At 50.3% G+C, this 21,829-nt stretch overlaps 1 protein-coding gene and 1 non-coding gene across 2 annotated transcripts; both read right to left on the bottom strand.

The window, feature by feature from the left end:
• Nucleotides 1–221: 221 nt before the first annotated feature.
• Nucleotides 222–21,426, bottom strand: HSPA9 (heat shock protein family A (Hsp70) member 9). The gene is made up of 17 exons (XM_035562866.1): nucleotides 20,960–21,426; nucleotides 19,536–19,594; nucleotides 18,113–18,200; nucleotides 17,840–18,021; nucleotides 17,217–17,341; nucleotides 15,935–16,008; nucleotides 15,740–15,846; nucleotides 14,829–14,991; nucleotides 14,080–14,172; nucleotides 12,106–12,315; nucleotides 9,449–9,676; nucleotides 8,606–8,710; nucleotides 7,641–7,758; nucleotides 5,922–6,016; nucleotides 3,649–3,741; nucleotides 1,840–1,980; nucleotides 222–994 (listed from the first exon to the last, which is right to left on the bottom strand). The coding sequence occupies exons 1-17, from the start codon at nucleotides 21,044–21,046 to the stop codon at nucleotides 935–937; spliced, it is 2,028 nt and encodes a 675-aa protein (XP_035418759.1). The 5' UTR covers nucleotides 21,047–21,426; the 3' UTR covers nucleotides 222–934.
• Nucleotides 9,153–9,220, bottom strand: LOC118256225 (small nucleolar RNA SNORD63). Its single transcript, XR_004781164.1, has one exon. It is a non-coding gene; the product is annotated as a small nucleolar RNA SNORD63 (small nucleolar RNA).
• Nucleotides 21,427–21,829: the final 403 nt, after the last annotated feature.

The raw sequence follows: 21,829 nt of genomic DNA, 5'->3' as shown, positions 1-21,829 counted from the left end.
CCCCCCGGACAGGCTCTTGCAGATCACAGCAGCGCTTCCAGGCATCTCCGGGGGAGTAGAGGCAATGGACCCTAATCTGACACCAGGTGCATTCTTTTTTTGTCCACGTGGATCAAGCGCAAATTCCAGAAACCCAGTGCTGCTACACAGCTGGCTGTTCCTTCACAGGAGCTCTCACAGGCAGCCTCCCCTTCTCCAACAAAGGCCACGATACCAAGAACTCCAGGTTGGACACTTTTCTGCTTTTATTTAAAAAAATCCAGAATGGATCCAATAAGTTTTATTATCCAGGAAATTGTTTTGCCATAAGCAGAGAACAGACACAGGATGGAGCAGAAGGCTCAGACAAGTAAAGTATGCAGCTTCCGTGTAGCCTCTTTTGTAAGAAATGTTACAGCTAAATTTGAAGAACCCACCTCCTCCAGAACAAGGGCACTAGCTGCAGATCTGAATGTTCTCTAGCAACGTAACCAGCCTCGACAGTGCCGTTCACAGGCCTCAGGACCTGTTCGCAAGTGCTCAGATCCACGAGGAGGATCCAAACAGGTGTCACTCTCCGCCTGCTTCCACCAGAACCTCCATCTCCACCTTTCGATTTACTAACATGGTTTCCAAGCTCCGGTATCAGATTTAGTACACCGTAGTGTCGCGTATCAGAAACAAATGACCAGCAAGTCCTCAGGTGCCTCAGTTGAATACCGCAGGGCCAAACACTTAGAACTTTGTCTTGCATGAATTAACTTTCATCATGTGACAATTTATCTAGCAGACACATCACTAAGTTTATACATTAAAGAATTTTATATATAGAATACTGCAAAAACACAGTAAGTCTGATTTCTGCCCGTTTCTGCTCAGGAAGGTGCCTTCTCTCCCAAGCATCAAGAACATCCACCTCCTCTTTGTACTCTAGTCAAGGCAAGGCCGAGACTTCTTATTGCTTCTCTTCCTTCTGATCTCCTGGACTTCCAGAACCCTCTCGTTCCGAGGCCATCTGTGAAAGAGAGCGCTTCTTAGAGGCAGCAACAACAAACATGTCTGGGGAGAAGCATATGGTTTTTTTCCTTCCCTTAACTAGCTGTTTAGGTTACTTCTAGACCGAAGAAACCCTTCTCCAGAGACAAGGGTAATTGTCCACTGGAGAGTGGAAGCAATCTTCGTCTCCGCATGACTGCTACTAGGAGGAAGGAAATTATCTTCCCATTACTTACTCGTTCCCAGTGGACATAACGAGCTTACGCTGCAGCACTGAACATTGTCAGTTTGACATCAGAAAGCAGCCTTCCCCAAGAAGGGCAGCTTAGCACCACCAAGGTCACCTGGGCGGTGTGTGCCATTTCCATCCCCGCACACGTCCCCTGGACAGGGGGAGCACCCGTCTGCCAAAAAGGGCAGAAACAGGCAGGCCTCTCACCGGGAAGATTGGGGAAAAAACTCCCCCTCTGGCCTGACTACTGTGATTTTAGGCAGGCTGAACAGGAAGCCTGTTACAGAATCATCTTCAAGTTATCCCAGACGTTACTTTAGACAACCTGCAGACATACAGGAAAGCCCCATCCCCGTGTTCTGGATGCTGCTTACTAACAGCTGCCAGCACTCTCCCATACAACGCTGCAGAAAGGTAACAGTCTGGGAGGCAGCCTACCTACAGCAGGGCAGCCAGGACTACAGGCCTTCAACTCTGACTTTCTACAGCTGCCCCTCTGGCAAGCTGTCAGCCAAAGGGAGCTGTGCCGAGACTCAGCACCGCCTCCAGCACAGCTTGTGCCTAAATGTTTGGTGGCCCAACTCCCCCCTCCCCACCCGAACGCTGTAAAATGCAAGTGACCGTGAACCTACCTTCTTGTATGCCATTTCAAAGAGTTTCAGGGAAGCCTGCTGCAGGCTGGTTGCTGCCTGCCTGATGTTTTCTCCCGTTTCGGTGTCTTTACGAGCCAGAAGTTCCCTCATTTTAGCAATTTCTTCCTTCAATTTGTTGCACTGCAAAGAACACACCGACAAACACGATGCAACTGCACTCGTTCACTGAAAAAAATCTCATTCCTGTCATTTCACCCACCTAGCGGCCACAGCAAAACTACAGGTCTTTGCCAGAAGCTGTGCAGTTAGAGCCTCCAATTGAGCCATACGGTCTGCAGGGACTGGGACTGCGCTCGGTTCCCAACGGGCATGTGTCCACCTCACTAAACGCACCACCGCTGGCATTAAGCGCTCCCCTCGTTTGCAGTCTCAGCAGAGGCGCCAAGGACAGAAAGCACTGCAGAGACTGAACAGCCCGCCAAGGAGGAGAGCTGCTCTCCCTGGCACACCTCACCAGCCAGCCAGTCACCCCGGGAGCCAGGGTAAAGGGAAAAGAAAGCCGGTTTTCATCTATATTTAAGGCACTGTCAGGAAGCCAACGAGTAATGCTGCTCACAACCCTGTTTAATCCCTTTGTTGCACGTGGGAGGAGCAGAGAGGCAAACAAAAGCAGTACGGTCTCATCCCAGCTCCTGTAGCCATCTGTCAAACCCTCCACACAGTCTGGCATTTCTCTGTCAGGCTGGCAGGCTGCTGGCGAGGCAGGCCTGGAGAAGGGAGGTTACTGGGGGACAGCTGTGCCGGCAGCGCTTGCTCAGCAGCATTCGCAGGGAAAACGTGGGCAGAGTTCTCCTCATTTAGACCCGTGGGATGGGGAAGGCAATCGAGGCCTTCTGTGCCAGGCTCCCAGCTCCACCCAGTCCACACAGGGCTTCTTCCAGGCACTGCTACCCCTCTTTCCCTTGGTATTCCCCCAAAAAACATCACAGGAAACAGTCCTCACAAAGAACAGATACAGGCTCTGCTCCTGCGAGAGAGAACTCCAGCAATCATAATCCCAAACAGAGGACCTGAGCTGAAAGACAGAATTTAAAGTAATCAGAGGCTCCTTACCAACAAACCAACATCTTGTTCCCTCAAACGCCTCACAGAGCCCCTTTTATCCCATTCCCAAGGGTTAAGTTGAAGATTGTGCAATCTGTTTTAAACTTGGCTTTTGAAATTCATAATGCTGAAATTAAACCGTCACTTCGGAAGGCATGAAAAGCACTCCTTTGACACTAACTATCCACTTCACTCCAAAGATAGAAGAAAAATTGGAGCTAAGTGGATACCATCATTTCCATTGCCTCCAAGTTCTCGGATGCTGTGTTCACACCACCGAGACTGCCAGGACTGCACAGCAGCTTTCCCTTGTCCCTCTGCTAACGCGGGGCAGGCGCTGCTTGTAATCTCGAGCTTCTGAGAGAAACTCTCCTCTCATGCAGGACGTAGTCCAGTTCTTATCAAATCGCTGCAAGGCCAGGCCAAGGACACGACTCATACAGAAACCTCTCATTAACAGCTTCCCAGGCTCTTAGATCTTCCCTGACACCCAGCTCACACTTTGAAATAGGGTATTTGCTCTTACTCAAACCATGCCCTCCTAAGTATGCTCTTCTATCCTCCCATGCTCATCTCACCCAAGCGCAAAACCCAGACGAGCCGATGACTGCGCCGCCCTTACACAGAACGGCAACACCGAGCTGGTGCCACCGCCCAGAGCCAGCTAGGAGGTAAGCGGGAGTTTGAGCAGAGATACGGCAAAGAACCTCACCCCTTTACCGTACGGGACCGGGTGTCACCTACCTCATCTGCCGGCAGCTGATCCTTGAACTCCTCCATCTTAGACTCCGTGTCGTGGATGATGCCCTCGGCCATGTTGACAGCTTCCACGCGTTCCTGGGGAAGAGAGCTCATCAGGGCCTACTGCGCACAGCGCTGGTGCTACGAGCTGCGTTACATGCGAGCTGGCAGCTAACGTTTCTTTCCCCAAACTCCATTCCAGCTCCCAGCCAGGATCCTTCTTAACGGCCAGGTGGAAAAAGGAAATGCAAGCCAACCCTTTCTAGGGGTATTCTGGCACCGAAGCCCAAACAGGCAGTCTACACGAGACAGCCCTTCCCCTGACACCCACCAAAACAGAAGCAACCAACGAAGCACTACTACTGGCAGGCTGAAAAAGCGAGCCAGTGCAGAGACTGCACAGCTCTACGTTCTGCTCCTTGAGGAAGCCGCAGAGCTTTCCAAGAATACTCTTAGGCTTCTTCAGCAACGAGGGCACTAGAGACAACTCAATGTTGGGTTGTTTTACTGATGTTTCCTTATTAGCGGTATGTGTAACAACTCAATGATGGAAATAACCACTGTGCTAGGTAAGAAGCATTAATTCCTAATGTCAGTGCTGCGAGGACGACCAGCAGGTGACTGAGTAGGCTCCAAGGACAGAAGCGTGGTAGTTCTCAGACATAATTCAGTCCCACCGTCAGCGTAAACTATTTCATCTGGGACACCCAGCCCTCTCCATCTCAAAGACGAGTCTACCTGAGCAACGGTGTGATAATATGCTCAGGAGACTCAGGGAGGAAAGCAGATGATAAATTATTTAGTTTCTATGCTGCGTCTGTACTTTTTGTGGGATGTCAGAGTTGACAGTAGGAGGTTAAGTCCAGCAGAGCGCTGTCTATGCACTTATGATTACTTCCATGGTGGTAAAACCACAATCAGCAAGGTGTAACAGGGGAGCTTTGACAATCGAATTATGCAAGTCTTACAAAGAGACAGAAGTGCTAGTTAAGAAAGCAACCTCCATGCGGTAGTTCACTGGGCAGAGATGAATGCCACTTTGACTGTAACGGGGAAGAACTTACTCCCTCCATGATTTAAGCTACAAAGTCAAAGCACAGCAACAGGAAATTTCAGCACAGTCTCTTCAAGTGCTGTGCCACTGCTTACGCTCCCTGGCAATGATGCAGTTATTTAAACAGTGGGGCTTCCAGACCAAAGTCTCGAAGCGTTCCACACCTAACCTGCAGGTTAAGCCTATCTTTTGTGGATCTAGAGCTCTTACAGCACAGAGAGGCTGCTTCATGTGAATTTATTCCATGCCCTTCCCCCTTTAGTCCTCTTCTGATCCCTTCACTACCATGAGTAGGGGCTGCACGAACAGCTGAGGCAGGTTTATACGGACTAGGGGAACACAAAGCAGGTAAATGCAGCGTGTGGCTTCAGCCATCACTGAACATATGCTGGCGTCATATCCCTGAGCAGGCCTTCCTCGTGTCTGCTTTAAAAATCAATGCTCCATATTTAGTAGTGTCATTAATTAGTTCTACCCTCATTAAACCAATTAGTTCCAACCATTAACCCTGCGAGTATCACAGGTTCAGCCGCTCAACCGTGGCCAGCATCAGACCTTTCTGACAAAGTCAGCGAGGCTTTCAAACACCTCCTGACAGCCTCACCTGCGCTGAGGGCAAGTACCTCGCATTCAAGGTGCTAGACAGTGAGATTGTAAAGGACTACAGAAAGCAGCTTCCCACTTAGGAAGGAAGAGGACGTGGTGCCGCTTTGCTTAGCAGGCTCTAGAAGTTCAGCTTTAAAAGAAACTCGTAAGTAGAGTGCATATCCCCTGTACTGCCTGCAATTAAATGGAACGCCACCACTGTGAGAACGTGGCTGCAGCAGGCTACCTTCAGATAAACAGCCAGGATAAGGGGCAGCTCAACAGCAAAGAGCACTGGTGACAGAAAGCACTAGCTACAGTTGCAAAGCTGTCAGTCATGAGCAGCAGGCAGGTGAGTTTGCTTACTGCTGCCTCCAAGCCGCAGTAACTCTTCAGGGAGGAATTAAATTACTGATCGCACAGGGCCAGTTACCCGGCCCAACCTTCCTTGCAACTGCGGAGTCTGAACTGGATAGGGGGAAGCAAGCAGATATCCAGGGAACTGCACGAGCCCACGGCTCAGGGCCGTGCAGAGCAGAACCTCCAGCTCCTTCAAGGTCAGCACGGTTAATGGCACACGACGGCAGCACCCAGCAGGCACGCTGCAAGCTGTGAGGTGCTGCAGCAGTCACGTTACCTTTCTTCGCCTGTCTTCCTCCGCATATTTCTCTGCATTCTTCACCATGTTCTCAATTTCGTCTTTGCTAAGGCCACCAGAAGACTGGATAACAACTGCATTAGAGAATTAACATTAATAAAGAACGTGCCCTCCTTTTTGAGGAAAGTAGACTCATTTCCCAAACCCTCTCCACAGCAGCAGCCTTGCTCAGGGACTCTGCACCTGTGCAGGCCTCGTGGGCAGTACAAAGACAACCAGCCTTTGAAGGGGCATCGATGCAGTCGACAAGATAAAAGCCTGACATCTTAGATCCCTCCTTCCCTCCTCCCCAGCTCTCCCAGACACTTCCTGCCTAATTCTTTGTAATCACCTTGTTCTTCAGTTACTCCTTCTGGAAAGCAAACATGCACAAAAAGCCCCCAAACCAAAAGGGGGTAGATTAAAAAATGAAAACCCAGAAAAACAATACAACACCCCCCCCCCCCCGAACCCTTTTTATCAGGACACAGAGATTCCTTTCACTACTGGACAGACGTTCAGGCTGGTAGCGCAGTAACAGTATTCCCTACCCAGCTTATCATGCTGCCTTGATAAGCAAGCACAGCATGATTCCGCAGGCGGGCTCCTAAAGGTCCCCTATTTTTCTCCATTTGTGTCAAAAAGCCAAAACATAGTCTAGACATAAACCAAGTTCTGCAGAAAAGCATAATTTGGTTGGGTGGACTAACAGCCTGGATATTGCAAAGTCAAAAAAACAGGTATAACTGGCCCCAAAGTTTTATACAGTATTTGCCAGTGGTACAAAACCCTAAACAAAGGCACACACACGTCCTTTGGATGCAGCTGTGGGATGAGGAGCTCAGCTTTCTAGTTAGGACCATATTTGCAGACAGACAGGCAACTTAAATTCTAGTTGCCTATTATCAGGTTGCCTATTTATTCCGAGCTAGAAGGCTGCCACAGAAAAAAAAAATCTACAAAGAAATCAAAGTAACATGCAGTGTGCTTTTGGAATCAAGTTTATGCCAAAACCCAGGCAGCATGATTAAGAACACCACGTACCTTCAAGTTGCCAGTAGAGTTAACAGTATTTTTCTTAACCGGAGCATGCATCCGATTGCCCTCGTCATTCCCTCCCAGCAATGACTGAAGGGCAGTATAGAGCCTTCCCAGTCACAGGCACAAAAGAGATCTATTTGTACCAGGGGAATCTACAAATGCTTCAAATTAATTTCCTAAGCCCACAACAGGGCTTTAGAAAGAGTCAACCACGCCGTTAATTACCCCAGAACACCAGGCCTAACATTTCATTGCACAGAGCGCAACGTACTGGCAGCTTGTAGTCCCCGAGCCCCCTGCCATTTAGAAATGTTTGCGGCCTAAACGAAGGAAAGCGAATCAAGCGGTTTCTCAAAATACCTGCAGCTTCAATATGCCTGAATTTCAAAATCTTTGCCAAAGATCAGAACCAAAACAGGGTGGCAGCACAAGGTGTACTCAGCCTCGGATTTTACAGGGCTCTCCCCGGTTTCATTTCTCCCTTAAAAGCTGGCAGCTCCATGCAAGCGGCCTCAGCCACCTCTGTGTGGTGGCAGAGAGCACCCCACGAGGAGCAGCGTGCCCAGGAACACAGCACAGGGACGAAGTGCAGGATTTCTGATTTCTGTCCCTTCAGGGCACAGAACCCTGCTCCACACCTTTCTTTCCCATCCCTATGCAGCACCCTGGAGCACTTACTTTGCTGTTCACGCCCGGTGCCTTTGTCCTTGGCTGACACATGAACGATACCGTTGGCATCAATGTCAAAAGTGACCTCGATCTGGGGCACCCCGCGTGGCGCAGGAGGAATCCCAACCTGAGAAGGAGAAGAGCTCAGCCATTAGCTCAGGGTGCAAGGCTCCAACGTTGGGCACCTCATCTTGGTGATCTGCCAGCGAAATCGACTGGTAGCTAAGCCTGAGAGCTGAGCCCTCAAAACGCCCGTTGGCACCACGTGGAGAATTAACAGTATCTTAACAGATTTAACAGCATACAGATTCCTACCTTAGGAACTTCTTCCTAGCAACAGCAAGATCCAATGCTCTAACTGCCAAACTTTGCTGACACTGACTGATCCCTGGACAAACCAATGCTGTGCACGGAGCCACAGCCAGCCACGTGCCGCACACACCAAGTGCCGAACTGTCCTCCGATAAGCTGGGCAGATCCACACGTGCTTGCAGAAAAGCGGTAGCAGGCTGGAAAGTGACTGCTCTATAGGGACTGCAACGAGCTTGGAGCCTGCTCTAAGTCTTGTCTTTGTAACAGGGGAGGAAAGGCCAACGTTCAGATTATCTGCTGTGCACATCTGGTACTACAGAGATCTTTCAGCTCTTTGTGCCCAGAACTGGAGAAGGCTCTGCTAGGTGACTGCGCCCAGCCCTAAAGCTACATCATTAGGGTCACCTGACACTGCTGGGAAACTCTGAGCTCAATTTAAACACTAGCTGGTCCCCTGCCACTGAAAAGCTGTCCCAGCATCAGGCTTTAACTTTAGGGACTGCTTTTTTCTTTTCTTTTTAAAGTTACAAATAGGGTGAAATATCTTCTGTAAGACAACTCACCCCTAACGGTGCCTTCAGGGTTCACCTGACATGGAGAAGGCTTTGAACTTCTCAAAGAAGGTCAAGGTTAAGGTCAGGAATACCAAGCAGCCAACCTACCAGTGTGAACTGGCCAAGAAGTTTGTTGTCACTCGCCATCTCCCTCTCCCCCTGGCATACTTTAATCTCCACTTGAGTCTGCCCATCTGCAGCTGTAGAAAACACCTGTGGAAAACGCACACAGTTAGTGGATGGCTGGCAAACTGCACCACATGAACTGATTCCTGCTCACGCGTTCCCGCTCCTTTAAAAAGCTCTGACTAAACAAAGCACCAAGACCAGCCGCAGCCAAGTCCACTGGCATCTCATCTTATATGCATTTGAACACACAAAAGCTGGCAAGGCCATGCCAGCAGCAGGCTCCGGTTGCTGGCAGGCAGCCACATTACCAGAACGCTTCCTCGTGAAGCGACAAGACTCCCGTCCCAGCCCCACACCAGAGAGAACAAGCGTTATCAGTAGGAGCACACACCAGGAGAGCCAGCCAAGGCAAAGTGAGAGAAAGGATCACACCCAAGTCTGCTAGTGGCCCACAGTACAAGAAAACCATCTGAAAAAAAAAGTTTCCAAGGCACACAGATGAAGAAAGGAGGTCTCAGATGGGCGCGGTGCTCAGTTACAGAAGGTCTCCACACGATCCTTCAGGATGATGTGTTGACAGTTACATCATGGCACACGCACGCTGCAATCCTGAGCAGGCCACAGACACCCCGGGATATCTTGGCACACAGTGACTCAGTTTTACTCTCCTCCTTTGGGCGCACTAACAATTAACAGAGAGACTCATTGGTGGACACTACACCTTGACTCCTAAGCTGCTTCTTTTTGCCAGCTGAGGAGAGAAGACTATCTACTGGGATGCTTTGGGTGCTCAGACCTCCCCTGGACACAGTCCATTCGTACCTGGCTCTTCTTGGTTGGTATGGTGGTATTCCTGTTGATGAGCTTGGTGAAGACTCCTCCCAGGGTCTCGATCCCCAAGGAGAGGGGAGTCACATCCAGCAGCAGCACGTCGGTAACGTCACCAGCTAACACGCCACCCTGAATAGCCGCGCCGATCGCCACGGCTTCATCGGGATTAACTGCTTTGCTCGGAGCACGGCCAAACAATTCCTGCACAGTCTGCTGCACCTGAATGGGGAAAAAGCACAGCTCAGATGGAGAGCGAGCAGCGCTGCACGGCGCTGCAGCCACAAGAACGCTCCAGCCCTGGCTAAAGGTTTTGTCTTTATCGTCCTGCTGCCACGTAACCTAGTGGCACGAGAGAAATACTAAACCTCAGGCTCGTGATTGCTCCCTAATCCACCATTCCATGTTCCCTGTTACACGCACTTACTGCGGTCCAGAAAACCTTTTCTCTGGAGATTTTCTTGCAGTCAAGCACTCCAGCTGCCCATCAACCTGCACACCCCACCTATATTGGTCCTTTCACATAGCCCAACCTTATTCAGAAGGGATCACTCCATGTTTATCAAGCAGGAGCCGAGGACTGCTCCCCTGGAACTTGTACAAGTCAGCACCGGGCAGAACACAGCTGCCAAGGACAGCACAACTCTGGATTTCTGACCTTCCCTGTGCTCTGTCTCCAGAGCAGAAGGGCAGTTCATCTTGTTTGCACGTAATAGAGAAAAGAATTGAAGTGTATGAAGGGCAGCGTTTTCAAACTCTTTATTTAATGGGCTGTTTCACCAGAGAGGTAGATTGCTATGTCAGCAGACGGTTTGAGCTGTGTTATTAGCTTTTCACTGCTCTGCCCCTTTGGAATGATGTGCTCACGATTGCAACAGATTTACTGCTGAAGTACCCAGAAGGGAATGCAATGAGAGCCGCAGCTCAGTAGCCCGTTTCTCTCCCCTGCTGAGAAGGGTGTGAAGCCTGGTTCCTGTTCACAGCATCCTGCCTCTCTGAGCGCACTCAGCAGGCAAACACCTGCACAGGTGAGCATCGTGTGCCTGGCAAACTGCGCTGTAAGCAAGTGTCCAACCCCACGTGTAAGCCAAGAGACATTTGCAGGCAGCGTTCCCTACAGAGGAAGGCACTTTATGCACGAACATATAATTAAGTGCAAGTCTTTCCCTCCGGAGGCATATTTTACAGCACAAAAGAACCATTACTTCTAACCACCCACTTTATGTTTCCTGGAGCACTGGCCACGTGAGCACTCCAAAGACGGCAAGCTCCCTCCCAGCAGGGGCGAAGCAAACAACAACACACGAGAGAACTCTGTGCTATGCACAACATACGGGCACTGATCTTGGAGCCAGAGCTCTAACTCTGGCTACAGGCACGCAGGAAAGCATTATATAACCTCAGAGCCACGAGCACGGGACATAAACAAGGTGAGGGGAGTATTTATGTACTGTCTCCCACCCTTAAAGGACACTTAGTGTTTCAGGAAGGGCTTCCCCACTTCCAGAAGTATTTTCCTCACTTTATTCCTCACTTCACAGACAGTTCACCATTTTTCTTCTATCCAACTGGACTGGTAGGGGCTTTGGGAAGGTTTAGCACAGTTATTCCGCTTGAGCTTTGGCCAGAGCAGCACCTTTTCCTTATCTTGTCCCTTTGGTTCCGCTGCCTGGGTGACCTTCTGCACACACTAACATCACCTGCAGCCCCCGGGCTCACATAACACATCAGAAAGGGGAGAGAGAGGAAAAAAAAGGAACTAAAAACCCCAGGCAGGACCATGCGCAATGTATTATCCTAGCAAGGACCTGTCAATCACAAGCAGTCACAGCAAAACAAGCTGTCCAAGCCTGACAGATCCTGTGGAATGAAATTTTGCTGATCTCTGCAGAACAGGATAAGCCGTACCCTTGAAGACGGCAGCACACATACATGTTCAGCACTGACTTCAGGGGAGCTAAACAGTCCTCATTGCTATGAATAAAAACGGTAAATTACCAGAAGAGAGCACCTTATCTGCAAGACTGTACATGTCAGCAGAGCAAGCTTTTAAGTTACTTGGTGCTTATCACCAGAACGCCAGGACCACGTATTAGGTAATGAGCATTGAGAAGAGCCGATTAAGCACGCCTGACAACAGCCAGCACCACCTCGAGTAAGTAGACAAACACACACAAGCAGCAGGTAACTGAATAGTTGTTCTTCTGAGGTTTCTTCACAGGTATCTGCAAGTGCCCTGCACAGGCGAGGAAAGCTTGTGGGTGCCAGAGATTACTGAGAAGTTACTGTCATTGAAGCGGACCTTTATCACACGCTGAATTCCGCAACAAAAAACATACTGCACGTCTCAACAATACTGCTTGTGTTCGGTCCGCATCAGAAAATCAGGTTGAGTTTTCAAATCCTGACACCTCCCTCTTGTCTTTTTAAACTGCGACTCAGCTATGACCCCCAGCTGAGCTGCAGGAAGAGCAGAGTCCCTTGCCACTGCTTTCATAGGACTACTTAGCACGGCTGCTCTGCTCCTGGGGGCCTTCAATGGCCGGAGCCTTGAAACGACCAGACCCTGAACTTTTCCGTAATAGATCACCCTCAGCAGCAAGCACTGGTCGCTGTGCCAGCCGGGTCCGTAACGGGGACGTATCTCATACCTTCGGCATTCTGGTCATGCCACCGACGAGGATGACTTCACCAATGTCACTCTTGCTGACTTCGGCATCCTGCATGGCTTTCTGGCACGGCGCTACCGTCCTCCTGATCAGATCAGCCACAATGCCCTCAAACTGCGAGCGGCTCAGCTTCATGTTCAGGTGCTTTGGTCCAGAGGCATCCATAGTAAGGTACGGCAAGTTAATATCAGTCTGCAGCACAAAAACAGACACGGTGTGAAAAACACGAACAGAAAGCAAGGCAGCCCCACACAGGTTTCAGACCAAGCTACAGGTTCTGTTCTGCCTGTTCTAAAACATCGACGTGCCTGCGCACTCAAAGCCCAGTCCCCACCTGGCAGCAGGTGTGTTTGTATCTTACATTTCAGACAAGAGGTAAGAAAGATTTTGTTACACATCTCATGGTTACAACCGTTAAGTAACAATTTTAATACTCCGTGCTACTCTGAGCAGTCTTTCATGGTCACCGAAAAAAGTGCTCTTGCTCTTCACAGCTCGTGATCGTGGCTTATGCACACAGTTTGTCAGTGTTACGAAGGAAGTAACACTGATAAAACCATCTTCTCACTAGTGGTTGTAAGCAGCAGTATCATAGGTAGGAAGTAAGAGCTGAAACCTGTGAAGTTACAACCGTAATTCCCTCCCTCCAGCAGAACACAGAAGTCCATTTTCAGCCAGACTTTGCTAACAACTACCTAACGCTGCATACAAGGTAAGCTACCCAAAGGAACTAACTCATGACCCTTGTCTAAAGGCAAGCAGCTTGTCCGACAACTAGTCCACTGCTACTTAACCCAAACGTTCACCAGTGCCCTGGGCCACAATCCCCGTTTCTCATGGTTATTTGTGCACAATCTTACAAATTCACACCCTGGATTTTAAAATCAAGTCTTACAGCGAAATCGCCTTCAAGTGCTGAATCATGATGACATCATCAGGACTACAAAAACATTACTGCTTTAAGCTCTAGAGATTTAACTTCACAGAACAAGAACTACACCCATGTTACAGGCTAGAGGTGCGCCTTCGCTTTGTAAACGGCATGCTCAAAAATACCAGGGAGGACAGGGCCAGCAGTGAGCTGTTTTCCCCTCACCACCAAGGAGTTGGGGAATTCAGTTTTTCCCGGTATGAACAGACTGCATTTGCCAGCTCTCGAGCCGGTTAAAACAGAGCCTGCTATGTCTCTGGCAGAACTATGCACCCATTGTGACTGGCCTAAACTCCTTGCTATGAGCTCCCCACTGGCCAACAAAAAAAAAATGTTTATTCAGAACCTAGAAATTGGCAGAGCCCCCATTTCAATTACTATATAATTGACCTTAATTTCACTTCGGCAAGACTATTACACCCCCAGCTTGCTGCTTCTCCAGCTCCTTATTCAGTACCGAATAAAGGACAAACTTGAATACACTAAGATACAAAACGGGTGAAAAGGAAAGGGTGTATCTGCTGCTCATTGTTTAAGCAACCCTTCTGGTGTAAAGTAAGATTCTTTATAGAAATTATGCCTTGCTATTAGACAAATTAGCTGTTTCAGTGGTGCGAGCAGCACCACAAGGTTTTGGATCTGCTTGCGCAAAGCCCTAAGTACTTCCCGTAACACAGAAGCACTCGCTGCAGCTCAATTCCCTACTGCCCATCATACTTCTGTAGTATGTAAGTTGGGAACAAGGTCGCATTCTCTGCACAATGAGCAAACATGGTGTCAGAACAGAAGCAAAAGGCGGCATCCGTTATCATTCTTCACTTCTGACAACTGATTTTGCTCCTCAGACACTGAGAGACTGTCTTGAGAAAGAGAACTTGCAGTTAAACCAATGTTGTTTGATTAAACAGAAGCTTGAGCTGCCAGCGCAGGAGAAAAACAGCTACTTCAAGAGTTTTAGAAACAAAAATAATCAAAACAGTTCAGTAAAACATTTTGATACTCTCCCTTTGAGCCCAGCCACCTACCTGCACAGATGAAGAAAGCTCACACTTGGCTTTCTCTGATGCTTCTCTCACCCTTTGAAGGGCCATGTTGTCTTTAGTCAGGTCAACACCCGTCTAAGCAACAAAAAACATGTTAGCAGACTGTTAGCTAGCCACAGAGAGCTTTTCATCGCTGCAGTTCACCTTTTTAATCACTCTTGACTGAAAAGATGTTTGTTGGAATAGAGCCTGTTAAACTTCTCTCTAACTCGATCTCTCTAACTCCTGGCAAACATCTTTAGCATTTCAAAACCACCTATTAGCGCTCTCTGCTCTAGAAGTGATTATTCAGTAAGTTACTGATAAAAGCTGGGAAAAGCTGCTGCATCACAGAATATTAAGGCAAGAAACAAGAGTTGGAATTATATCGCAGTCTCCCACAGCCAACACTGCACCACGTACATCTGTGCTGACACATTCAGTCGGCCCACAGATTTTTGTTAGTAAAAGTAAGCAGGCTACATATAGGTAGTCCTGCTACGCTGGAAGAAAAAAAGCAGAAGCCCTGCTGTTTATTCTGTCTTCCAGGAGAGGAACATTCTGCCTTGAGAAAATAGATCTAAGACCTGGAAGTCAGGCTAACAGGTATCTTCAATACTTTTAAATCTCAGTTGTGCCATAGATCCCAAAAGAAGTCCTAATAATTTAAGAAAATTCTTATCCTTCCACAGAAGTTAAGCAGGGTTAAAAGACAACGTAACACGAGGTTGAATTTCGATGAGGTACCTTACCTCTCTCTTGAACTCTTTAACAATATACTGCAGCAAAGCCTGGTCAAAATCTTCTCCACCTAAGAAAGTGTCACCATTGGTTGACTTCACCTCAAACACTCCCTTCTGGATTTCCAAAATGGAGATATCAAAAGTGCCTCCACCCAAGTCGTAGACTGCAATGCTACATGAACGGAGACAGAAAAACATTACTTTCTAGACAAAGTCCTGTGGCTCAAAATCATTCTTCCCAAGAGATAAGTGTGCAGAACTCATGCTGCCATCCACTAAAGTTCTTTAAAAACAACAATAAACAGATCAGTGTGCACATTCCTTGAGTGCACTGAGTCCAGGTGGAAGCCTTCTCAGTGCAGCTCTTTCCTCTTCTTTGAGGAGAGACATCTAATGACAAAGGCAAGGACACTAGGACCATCATGAAACATGTCCTACAAGATGGAAGCCTTTCACAGCACTATAATCCCCATCGCAAATACAAAGTCAGTAACAACCCCCCTGCATTTTTATGACCACCCCTGACAGCGGCAGAAGGTTGAACGCAGCCAGGAAAAAGATACAAACTGTGGATTGCCAGGCACCAAACCTCAACCTCCCTCTTACGACAGCCTTTAGCACCACTGGTGACCACCTCACCCAGCTGGCCCGAGCCACACCTACCACTGCTACCAGCAGGCAATACCATTATCAACGCTCAGCGCCAATTTCAGCTGTAGCTGCAAGTTATGAACCTTCTTCAACAAGTATAGTTGACACGGAGTACAGGTGACATGACACAGCATTGATTCACTTCTGGGAGTTTACTTTGGCAGAATTCCAACCAGTGATTCAGGAAAAAAACAGCCCAGAAGATGCATTTACAAAGCAAATTACAGCACGCTTATTTAAGGGGGATGATGTTATGAACACGAGCTTACATTTTGTCTTCAGACTTGTCCAGACCATACGCAAGTGCAGCTGCTGTTGGTTCATTAATCACCCTCAAAACATTTAAGCCAGAAATCTGCCCAGCATCTTTTGTAGCCTAAGTGGGGGAAAAAAAACAAGCGCTGATAAGTGAGAGAAACTAAATGCAGCCTAGAAGCCTGAAAATCTTAGAGCTTGGTGAATACCTGTCTCTGAGAATCATTGAAATAAGCAGGAACTGTGATCACAGCATTCTTTGCTGAATGTCCCAGGTAATTTTCTGGAGGAAAAAAGAGACAAAAAGTTATTTTTACATTAAAAAGAATCCCACAAACTTCATTACCACTTGATTTGAAATAATCTTCCTGAACTAACAGGAGAATGGCTTCCTGCTCAAGAACTTGCTGCTTTCTGGGAAGATGCAGAGGGAACTGCGCAGAAACCAAGTCCTTCCATGGAACAGTTTGTGGATTTCTGGCAGAACACCTCTGCACTTCAATCAGTAACTGGATGCCATTAGTGAGGGAGAATTCCTGAGCTTAACTAGCCTTCTCAGCGTGCAAGACTGAGGTTGTTTTCTGTTTCTTTGGAGCATTCAGCATGTAAGCTACTTATCACTTAATCATTTTTGTCCTTATCATACAATCTGTTGTAGGTAACATTTATAGGTAAGATACGTAACATAACAACGTATACACACTACATGTTTACAAGCATTTGAAACAGTATTCCTATTTTACTCTTGGCAACTTCAGCAAGCGTCCAGGAACTTACATTGAAAAAAAAATCTTCACATGAAGCTTCAGTCACAAGCTTCAGTCCTGCCCTTCAAACACTTCACAGTGATTGCATAATACTTTCCAAACCAGGCTGCAAGAGACAGCTAGTTGATTTACTATTACACTGATTTGTTATAATAAATTATTCCAGAAACTATATATTAGGAATTGAAAAGGAAAAAAAACTCCAGGACAATGGATATTTCTTCCTAGTAAAGATTCCAAGTCACCACAGGCTAAGCAGCTTTTCCCTGCAGCTGACAAATCGGGTCCCTCGAGAATTCCCTCTCTGACTACACTTTGGTCACTGGGTAAGAACCAAGCCACCTCAAAACCCTGCTGCCAAAACCCGTGCTCAGCTGCAGCCTAGGAGGCACGAGGACTGCAGTTTTCAAGGAAAAGGAGCTCCCCCTTCTGAAATAAGGGTGCATTCAAGTCAGTTGAAAATCAGCTCACTTGGCATTCGAGTGTGTTTTACGTAAAGCACTAATATTTTGCCAGAGATCCCATGTTAAGACAGGCACTGATCCTCCCCGAGGTTTCCTAACAGCCCGTCACCGCTCCCTTCCACAGCCTGCCCCACAGCACGGCCTGCTGTGCCCGAATTCCCACAGCACAGAAGTCTGCGTTGCTGCAGCACAGCCAGTTACTGCTGCCCAGTACCAGTCCTGCTCGTATTTGCGCACGGCAAAGACCAAACTCTACCAACCTGCAGTTTCCTTCATCTTCATTAGCACAAAGGCACCAATCTGGCTTGGAGAATACAGTTTCCCGTGGGCCTCCACCCAGGCGTCACCATTGGAGGCGCGGACAATTTTAAATGGGACATTCTTACTGGAAGAAAAAGACAAAAAACCCTAGAACAGCTCCATCTGGAATTTCTGTATCAATATACAGCGTGGATCCCCTACAATTAGCATCATCAGAACATCACATGCAGGCTTTAGACAGAGAATACTGGAATTCCCAACGGCCTCAGGTCCAGGGAGTCCCAGAAGTGCCAACATATTCTGTTCTTATTCAGCAACAGCTCTCAAGAATAAGAACCAACTTGTCTGGTAGATATTGAGAGTCCTGCACAGTATTAAAGGCTCTCAAGGAGAAATACTAATTGGTGTACTGTTTGATGACTCCTCTGAAAACCTTAAAATAAAAATACAGCGTGGTCCTCAGAGCATACGCAGTAAAACTTTGAACCACGAGGCGTAACTGCTCGACCCCTCACTACCCAAGCAAGGGTAGCATTTGAAATCACAACCGGTCGCGTTATGCAGCACCGGGTTTCGGGCTCTTCCTGCCGCAGGTGGCATCGCCCTCCCCACCCCCACTCACATGTCCTTCTTCACTTCGGAGTCGTCGAAGCGCCGCCCGATGAGACGCTTGGTAGCGTAGAAGGTGTTGTGCGGATTAGTTACCGCCTGCCGCTTCGCTGGCATTCCCACCAAGCGCTCACCATCTGCTGTGAAGGCAACAACCGACGGCGTCGTCCTGGCACCTTCCGAGTTCTCCAGCACCTACGTGAAAGCCACAACAGGACGCCATCAAAACTCACCGCCTGTGAGAACACCGACTGGGACTGCAGGCTGAAGTTTAGTTTTGACTTACTTTGGCTTGTTTTCCTTCCATAACTGCCACGCAGGAATTTGTTGTACCCAGATCAATTCCAATAACGGCGCCCTTAATTGCTTCTGAGCTGTAAGGAGCATTCCAGGAAAAATCAGATTACTGCTAAAGGCAGATCCTGCCTAGATACAATTTTTCTGGTCTGAAGGCAGGACAAAGTCATTTTTCACCAGACATCGAAGCAAACCCACATGCTGTTCTGGGCCCAAAGGTGCTCTCTGACTCTTGCACTGGAATTTAATCTCCTGGCTCTCAACTCAATCAGATCGCCTACAGTTAAATCCCCACATATTTGTTTAAACTCTTAACACCTCTCTTCACCAAAAAGATCTCAACTGTATCTTCTCAACATCCGATAAGATTTAGATACAGAATGAGTTGCAAGTAAGCCCAGCCCTCCTCACATGTAGTTTCCTGGACTTGTTTTGGGTTACTTTTGATTTTTGCACTCCAACTTGCCTGATGACATCCTCCTGGCGTCAAGATGCTAGCAATAAATGGGATCAGCTCATTTATCACTGCTTAGCAGGAAGCGAACAATGCACAAAGACAACAAAACTAGCTAAGCCCATGCAGGGTCCTCTGAGGCAGAGTGAAAGAACCTGAAGGTTTGCTCCTGAAGGGCAGGAAGTTAATTCTGAAAAACGGGAGTGGTTCTTACATGAGGAAACTTAAACCTCTTCTTTGTGTTACCTCTTTCAAGGCTAGTGAGAGCTCCCAAGCCGTAGTTCTGCTTTCTAGACAAAGTCACGTTCTGGAATAGAGCAGCACCCTGAAGCCAGAGCAGGGCCCTGTTTACGACCAGGGTATCGCCTCCCACTCCCCAGGGTGCTCGGCCGCTCCAACTCCGGCTCACACAGCCTCAGGCAGCGATCTCAAAAATGAGCAACCGCTCCGTGTCTTTGCACTGACCAGAGCTGGGCCGTTTCCCTAACACAAGCAGATTTCCTGCCCCGTGTCCCCAGTCACCGCTGCCCACAGAACATCTGACAAAGTTATACAACTGCTGTCCTTTCCTCACCATCCTGTAACATGAAAAACAAGTGACTGAAACGCACAAGCTCTTTGAAATAAGCTTTATCTGCGCTGAAACGGAGCCACTTGTCGCCCTGGTTTCACACCAGTGTAAAACAAGTTTTCCATCCTTTCCCCCTCCAATCAAACAAATCTCAAGAATTTTGTGGATGCTGCTGATGGTGGAGAGCGGGGAGAAGAACAACCCTAAAAGTTCCCCCGAAATAAAAAAAAAATTACAGGAATAAAGGCACAGCCTTGGGAAAGTGACGGGCATAGGTTCTAGTTCTGCTCTTTTTCACCATCTCCCACTCCCACAATCAGTTCTGGAGTCACAAGGGTCGAAATACACATCAAACATCCAGACCTGAAAAAGCAAGGCAATACTCACGCATATTTTCTGCTTGATGCCGCTCTGAGAACGTTCTGACTGAGGCCATTCCAGAACGTCTATAAAATAAAGAGGTTCTCATGAAGCTTTAGTTTGAACAGGAAGCGATCTTCAGCCCAAGACTTTCAGAGGAAGACAATTTCTGAAGTAACACAGCCCTACAACAACACTGTATTTTTAAAAAAATCTTAAGGACAAACTAAGCAAGAATTTAAGGAAGCTTCTGTTTGCCACAAAAAAAAACTACTACTATCCTCATAATACCAATATTTATTACTGGAACTGAGCAATTTCACTCAAAGCAGTCTATGCATACGCTACCAGTTAAGCGGACAAAAATTAGTTCACTAATTTAACTCTGAACCTTCAGCCCACGACGAGGAGCAGCAGACAAACATTAACCCAGTTCCTGAAGCCTTGCGTGCGGTCAGCCCCAGATGTTCCGCTTGAAGAATCTGCGCTCAAGGTTTTGTGACAACTCTTACGTGTTTTTTTGCACAAGCTGCGCCTCTGCACGCACACGTCGGCATCTCAGAGAGCCCTGACAGTGTCGTGCTTTTCTCTCCTCGTGCTTTCAGCAAAGCATCTCCTTACAAACAAGAGCAGCCCAACACACGAGTGTTCCGGGGATCCTTCCGGCCTCGCGGCCTCGCCCCATGCCAGAAGCAGGCAATGGTGTGACAGCTCGGGCAGGCCGGCCCCGTGCTGGGCTCCGCGCAGGACCCAGCGCCGAGCACGCCCAGCACCGAGAGCTGCTGGACCGGGAGGCCCCATCCCCTAAACTCATTTTCGTCCCCTGCCGTTGCCGGCCCGACCTCCGCGACCATTTTGTGCCGGGGCAGCGGGGAATTGAGCAACCCTGCCCCGGGCTTCCCTGCAACCGGAACCAGCGCCAGGGGAGCGCCCAACGCTAACGGGGCGCCTCCTGCAACCCCCGCCTGCCGCCCCCACACGGCCTGCGCCTGCCTCCATCGGGCCCGGCACCTGCACGGCACCAGCAGCCCCCCCGCAGCCCCCTTCGGCCTGCCCCAGCCCCTCTGCGGGGGCCCCCCCTCAGCCCCCCACCCCCCCGCTCCTCTCAGCTCCCCCCAGCCCCCCTCAGCCCAGCCCAGGCCCCCCAACCTCCCTCAGACCCCCCAGCTCCTCCCCACGGACCCCCTGTGCCCCTGCACCCCCCCCAGCTCCTCTCAGCTCCCCCCCCCAGAGCCTCCCACCCTCCGTCAGGCCCCTTCACCCCCCAGCCCCCTAAACCCCCATTTGAGCTCCTCCTCAAGCCCCCCTCCCGCCCCCCAGCCCCCCCCCCCGCCCCCTCAGGCCCCCCCGCCCCCCTCCCCGTGCCCCCCCAGCCCCCCAACCTCCCTCAGGCCCCCCCCCTTCAGCTCCCCCCAGCCGCCTCACGGCCCCCTCCCCGCCCCCCCCCGCACCTGCGCGAGCCCCGGGGGCGCTGTGGCGGGCCCGCCGCGGGGCAGCAGCAGGGGCAGGCGGGCGGCGGCGCGGCGGGCGCTGAGCATGGCGGCGGGGGGCGGCGGGGCCGGGCCGGGCTCTTCTGGAAGCCTCCACCCACGTGGGCCGCGCGGGGGGGGGAGGGGGTTCGCGCCGCAAGGACCCCCCGCCGCGGGCTGTCCCGGCGATCGCCTGTTCCTCCCGTTAGCTTTTCGTAAAGCGCTCCGGTTCTCGCGCCCTCCCCGCGGCTGCGTGCCGGCACCGAGGGCCTTGCGCAGAAGCGGCGGCTCGCCCCGCGGGCACCGAGCCGAGGCGCGGGCCCTCGGGGTGCGCTCCCGGTGCCGGCACAGCCGCGGGCAGCCGGGGTCCTGCGGGCGGCCGCGCACTCAAGGTCGGGCAGGAGAAAGCGCGGGGCGATTGCAGCCGCCTTGCGTCAGGGCGGGGGCGCGTGCGCAGGGCGCCGGGAGGCGCCGCGAGGGGGCGGGGGCGGGCGGGGCTGCGCCGGAGGCGGGCGCGCACGCGCGGTGTGCGCCGGGCGGGGGCTGAGGGGACGGGGCTGAGGGGCGGGGGCTGAGGGGCGGGGGCTGAGGGGACGGGGCTGAGGGGCGGGGGCTGAGGGGCGGGGGCTGAGGGGACGGGGCTGAGGGGCGGGGGCTGAGGGGCGGGGGCTGAGGGGACGGGGCTGAGGGGCGGCACCGGGGCCGTGCCCTGTACCGCTGCCTCCTGCCCGTCCTGCCCTCTGCTGCTCGTCGAGCCACCGAGCCGAGAGCCGCGGTGCTCTCTGCTCCCCCTCCCGGCCCCCACGAGGCACCGCCGCCAGCCCTTCCGCCACCTCGCAGCACGCAGGTTCC

This window comes from Cygnus atratus, chromosome 14, assembly GCF_013377495.2.
Source record: "Cygnus atratus isolate AKBS03 ecotype Queensland, Australia chromosome 14, CAtr_DNAZoo_HiC_assembly, whole genome shotgun sequence".
Classification (NCBI taxonomy): domain Eukaryota; kingdom Metazoa; phylum Chordata; class Aves; order Anseriformes; family Anatidae; genus Cygnus; species Cygnus atratus.
Note: the sequence above shows the minus strand (reverse complement) of the source record. Positions and strands in the feature narration are given on the sequence as shown.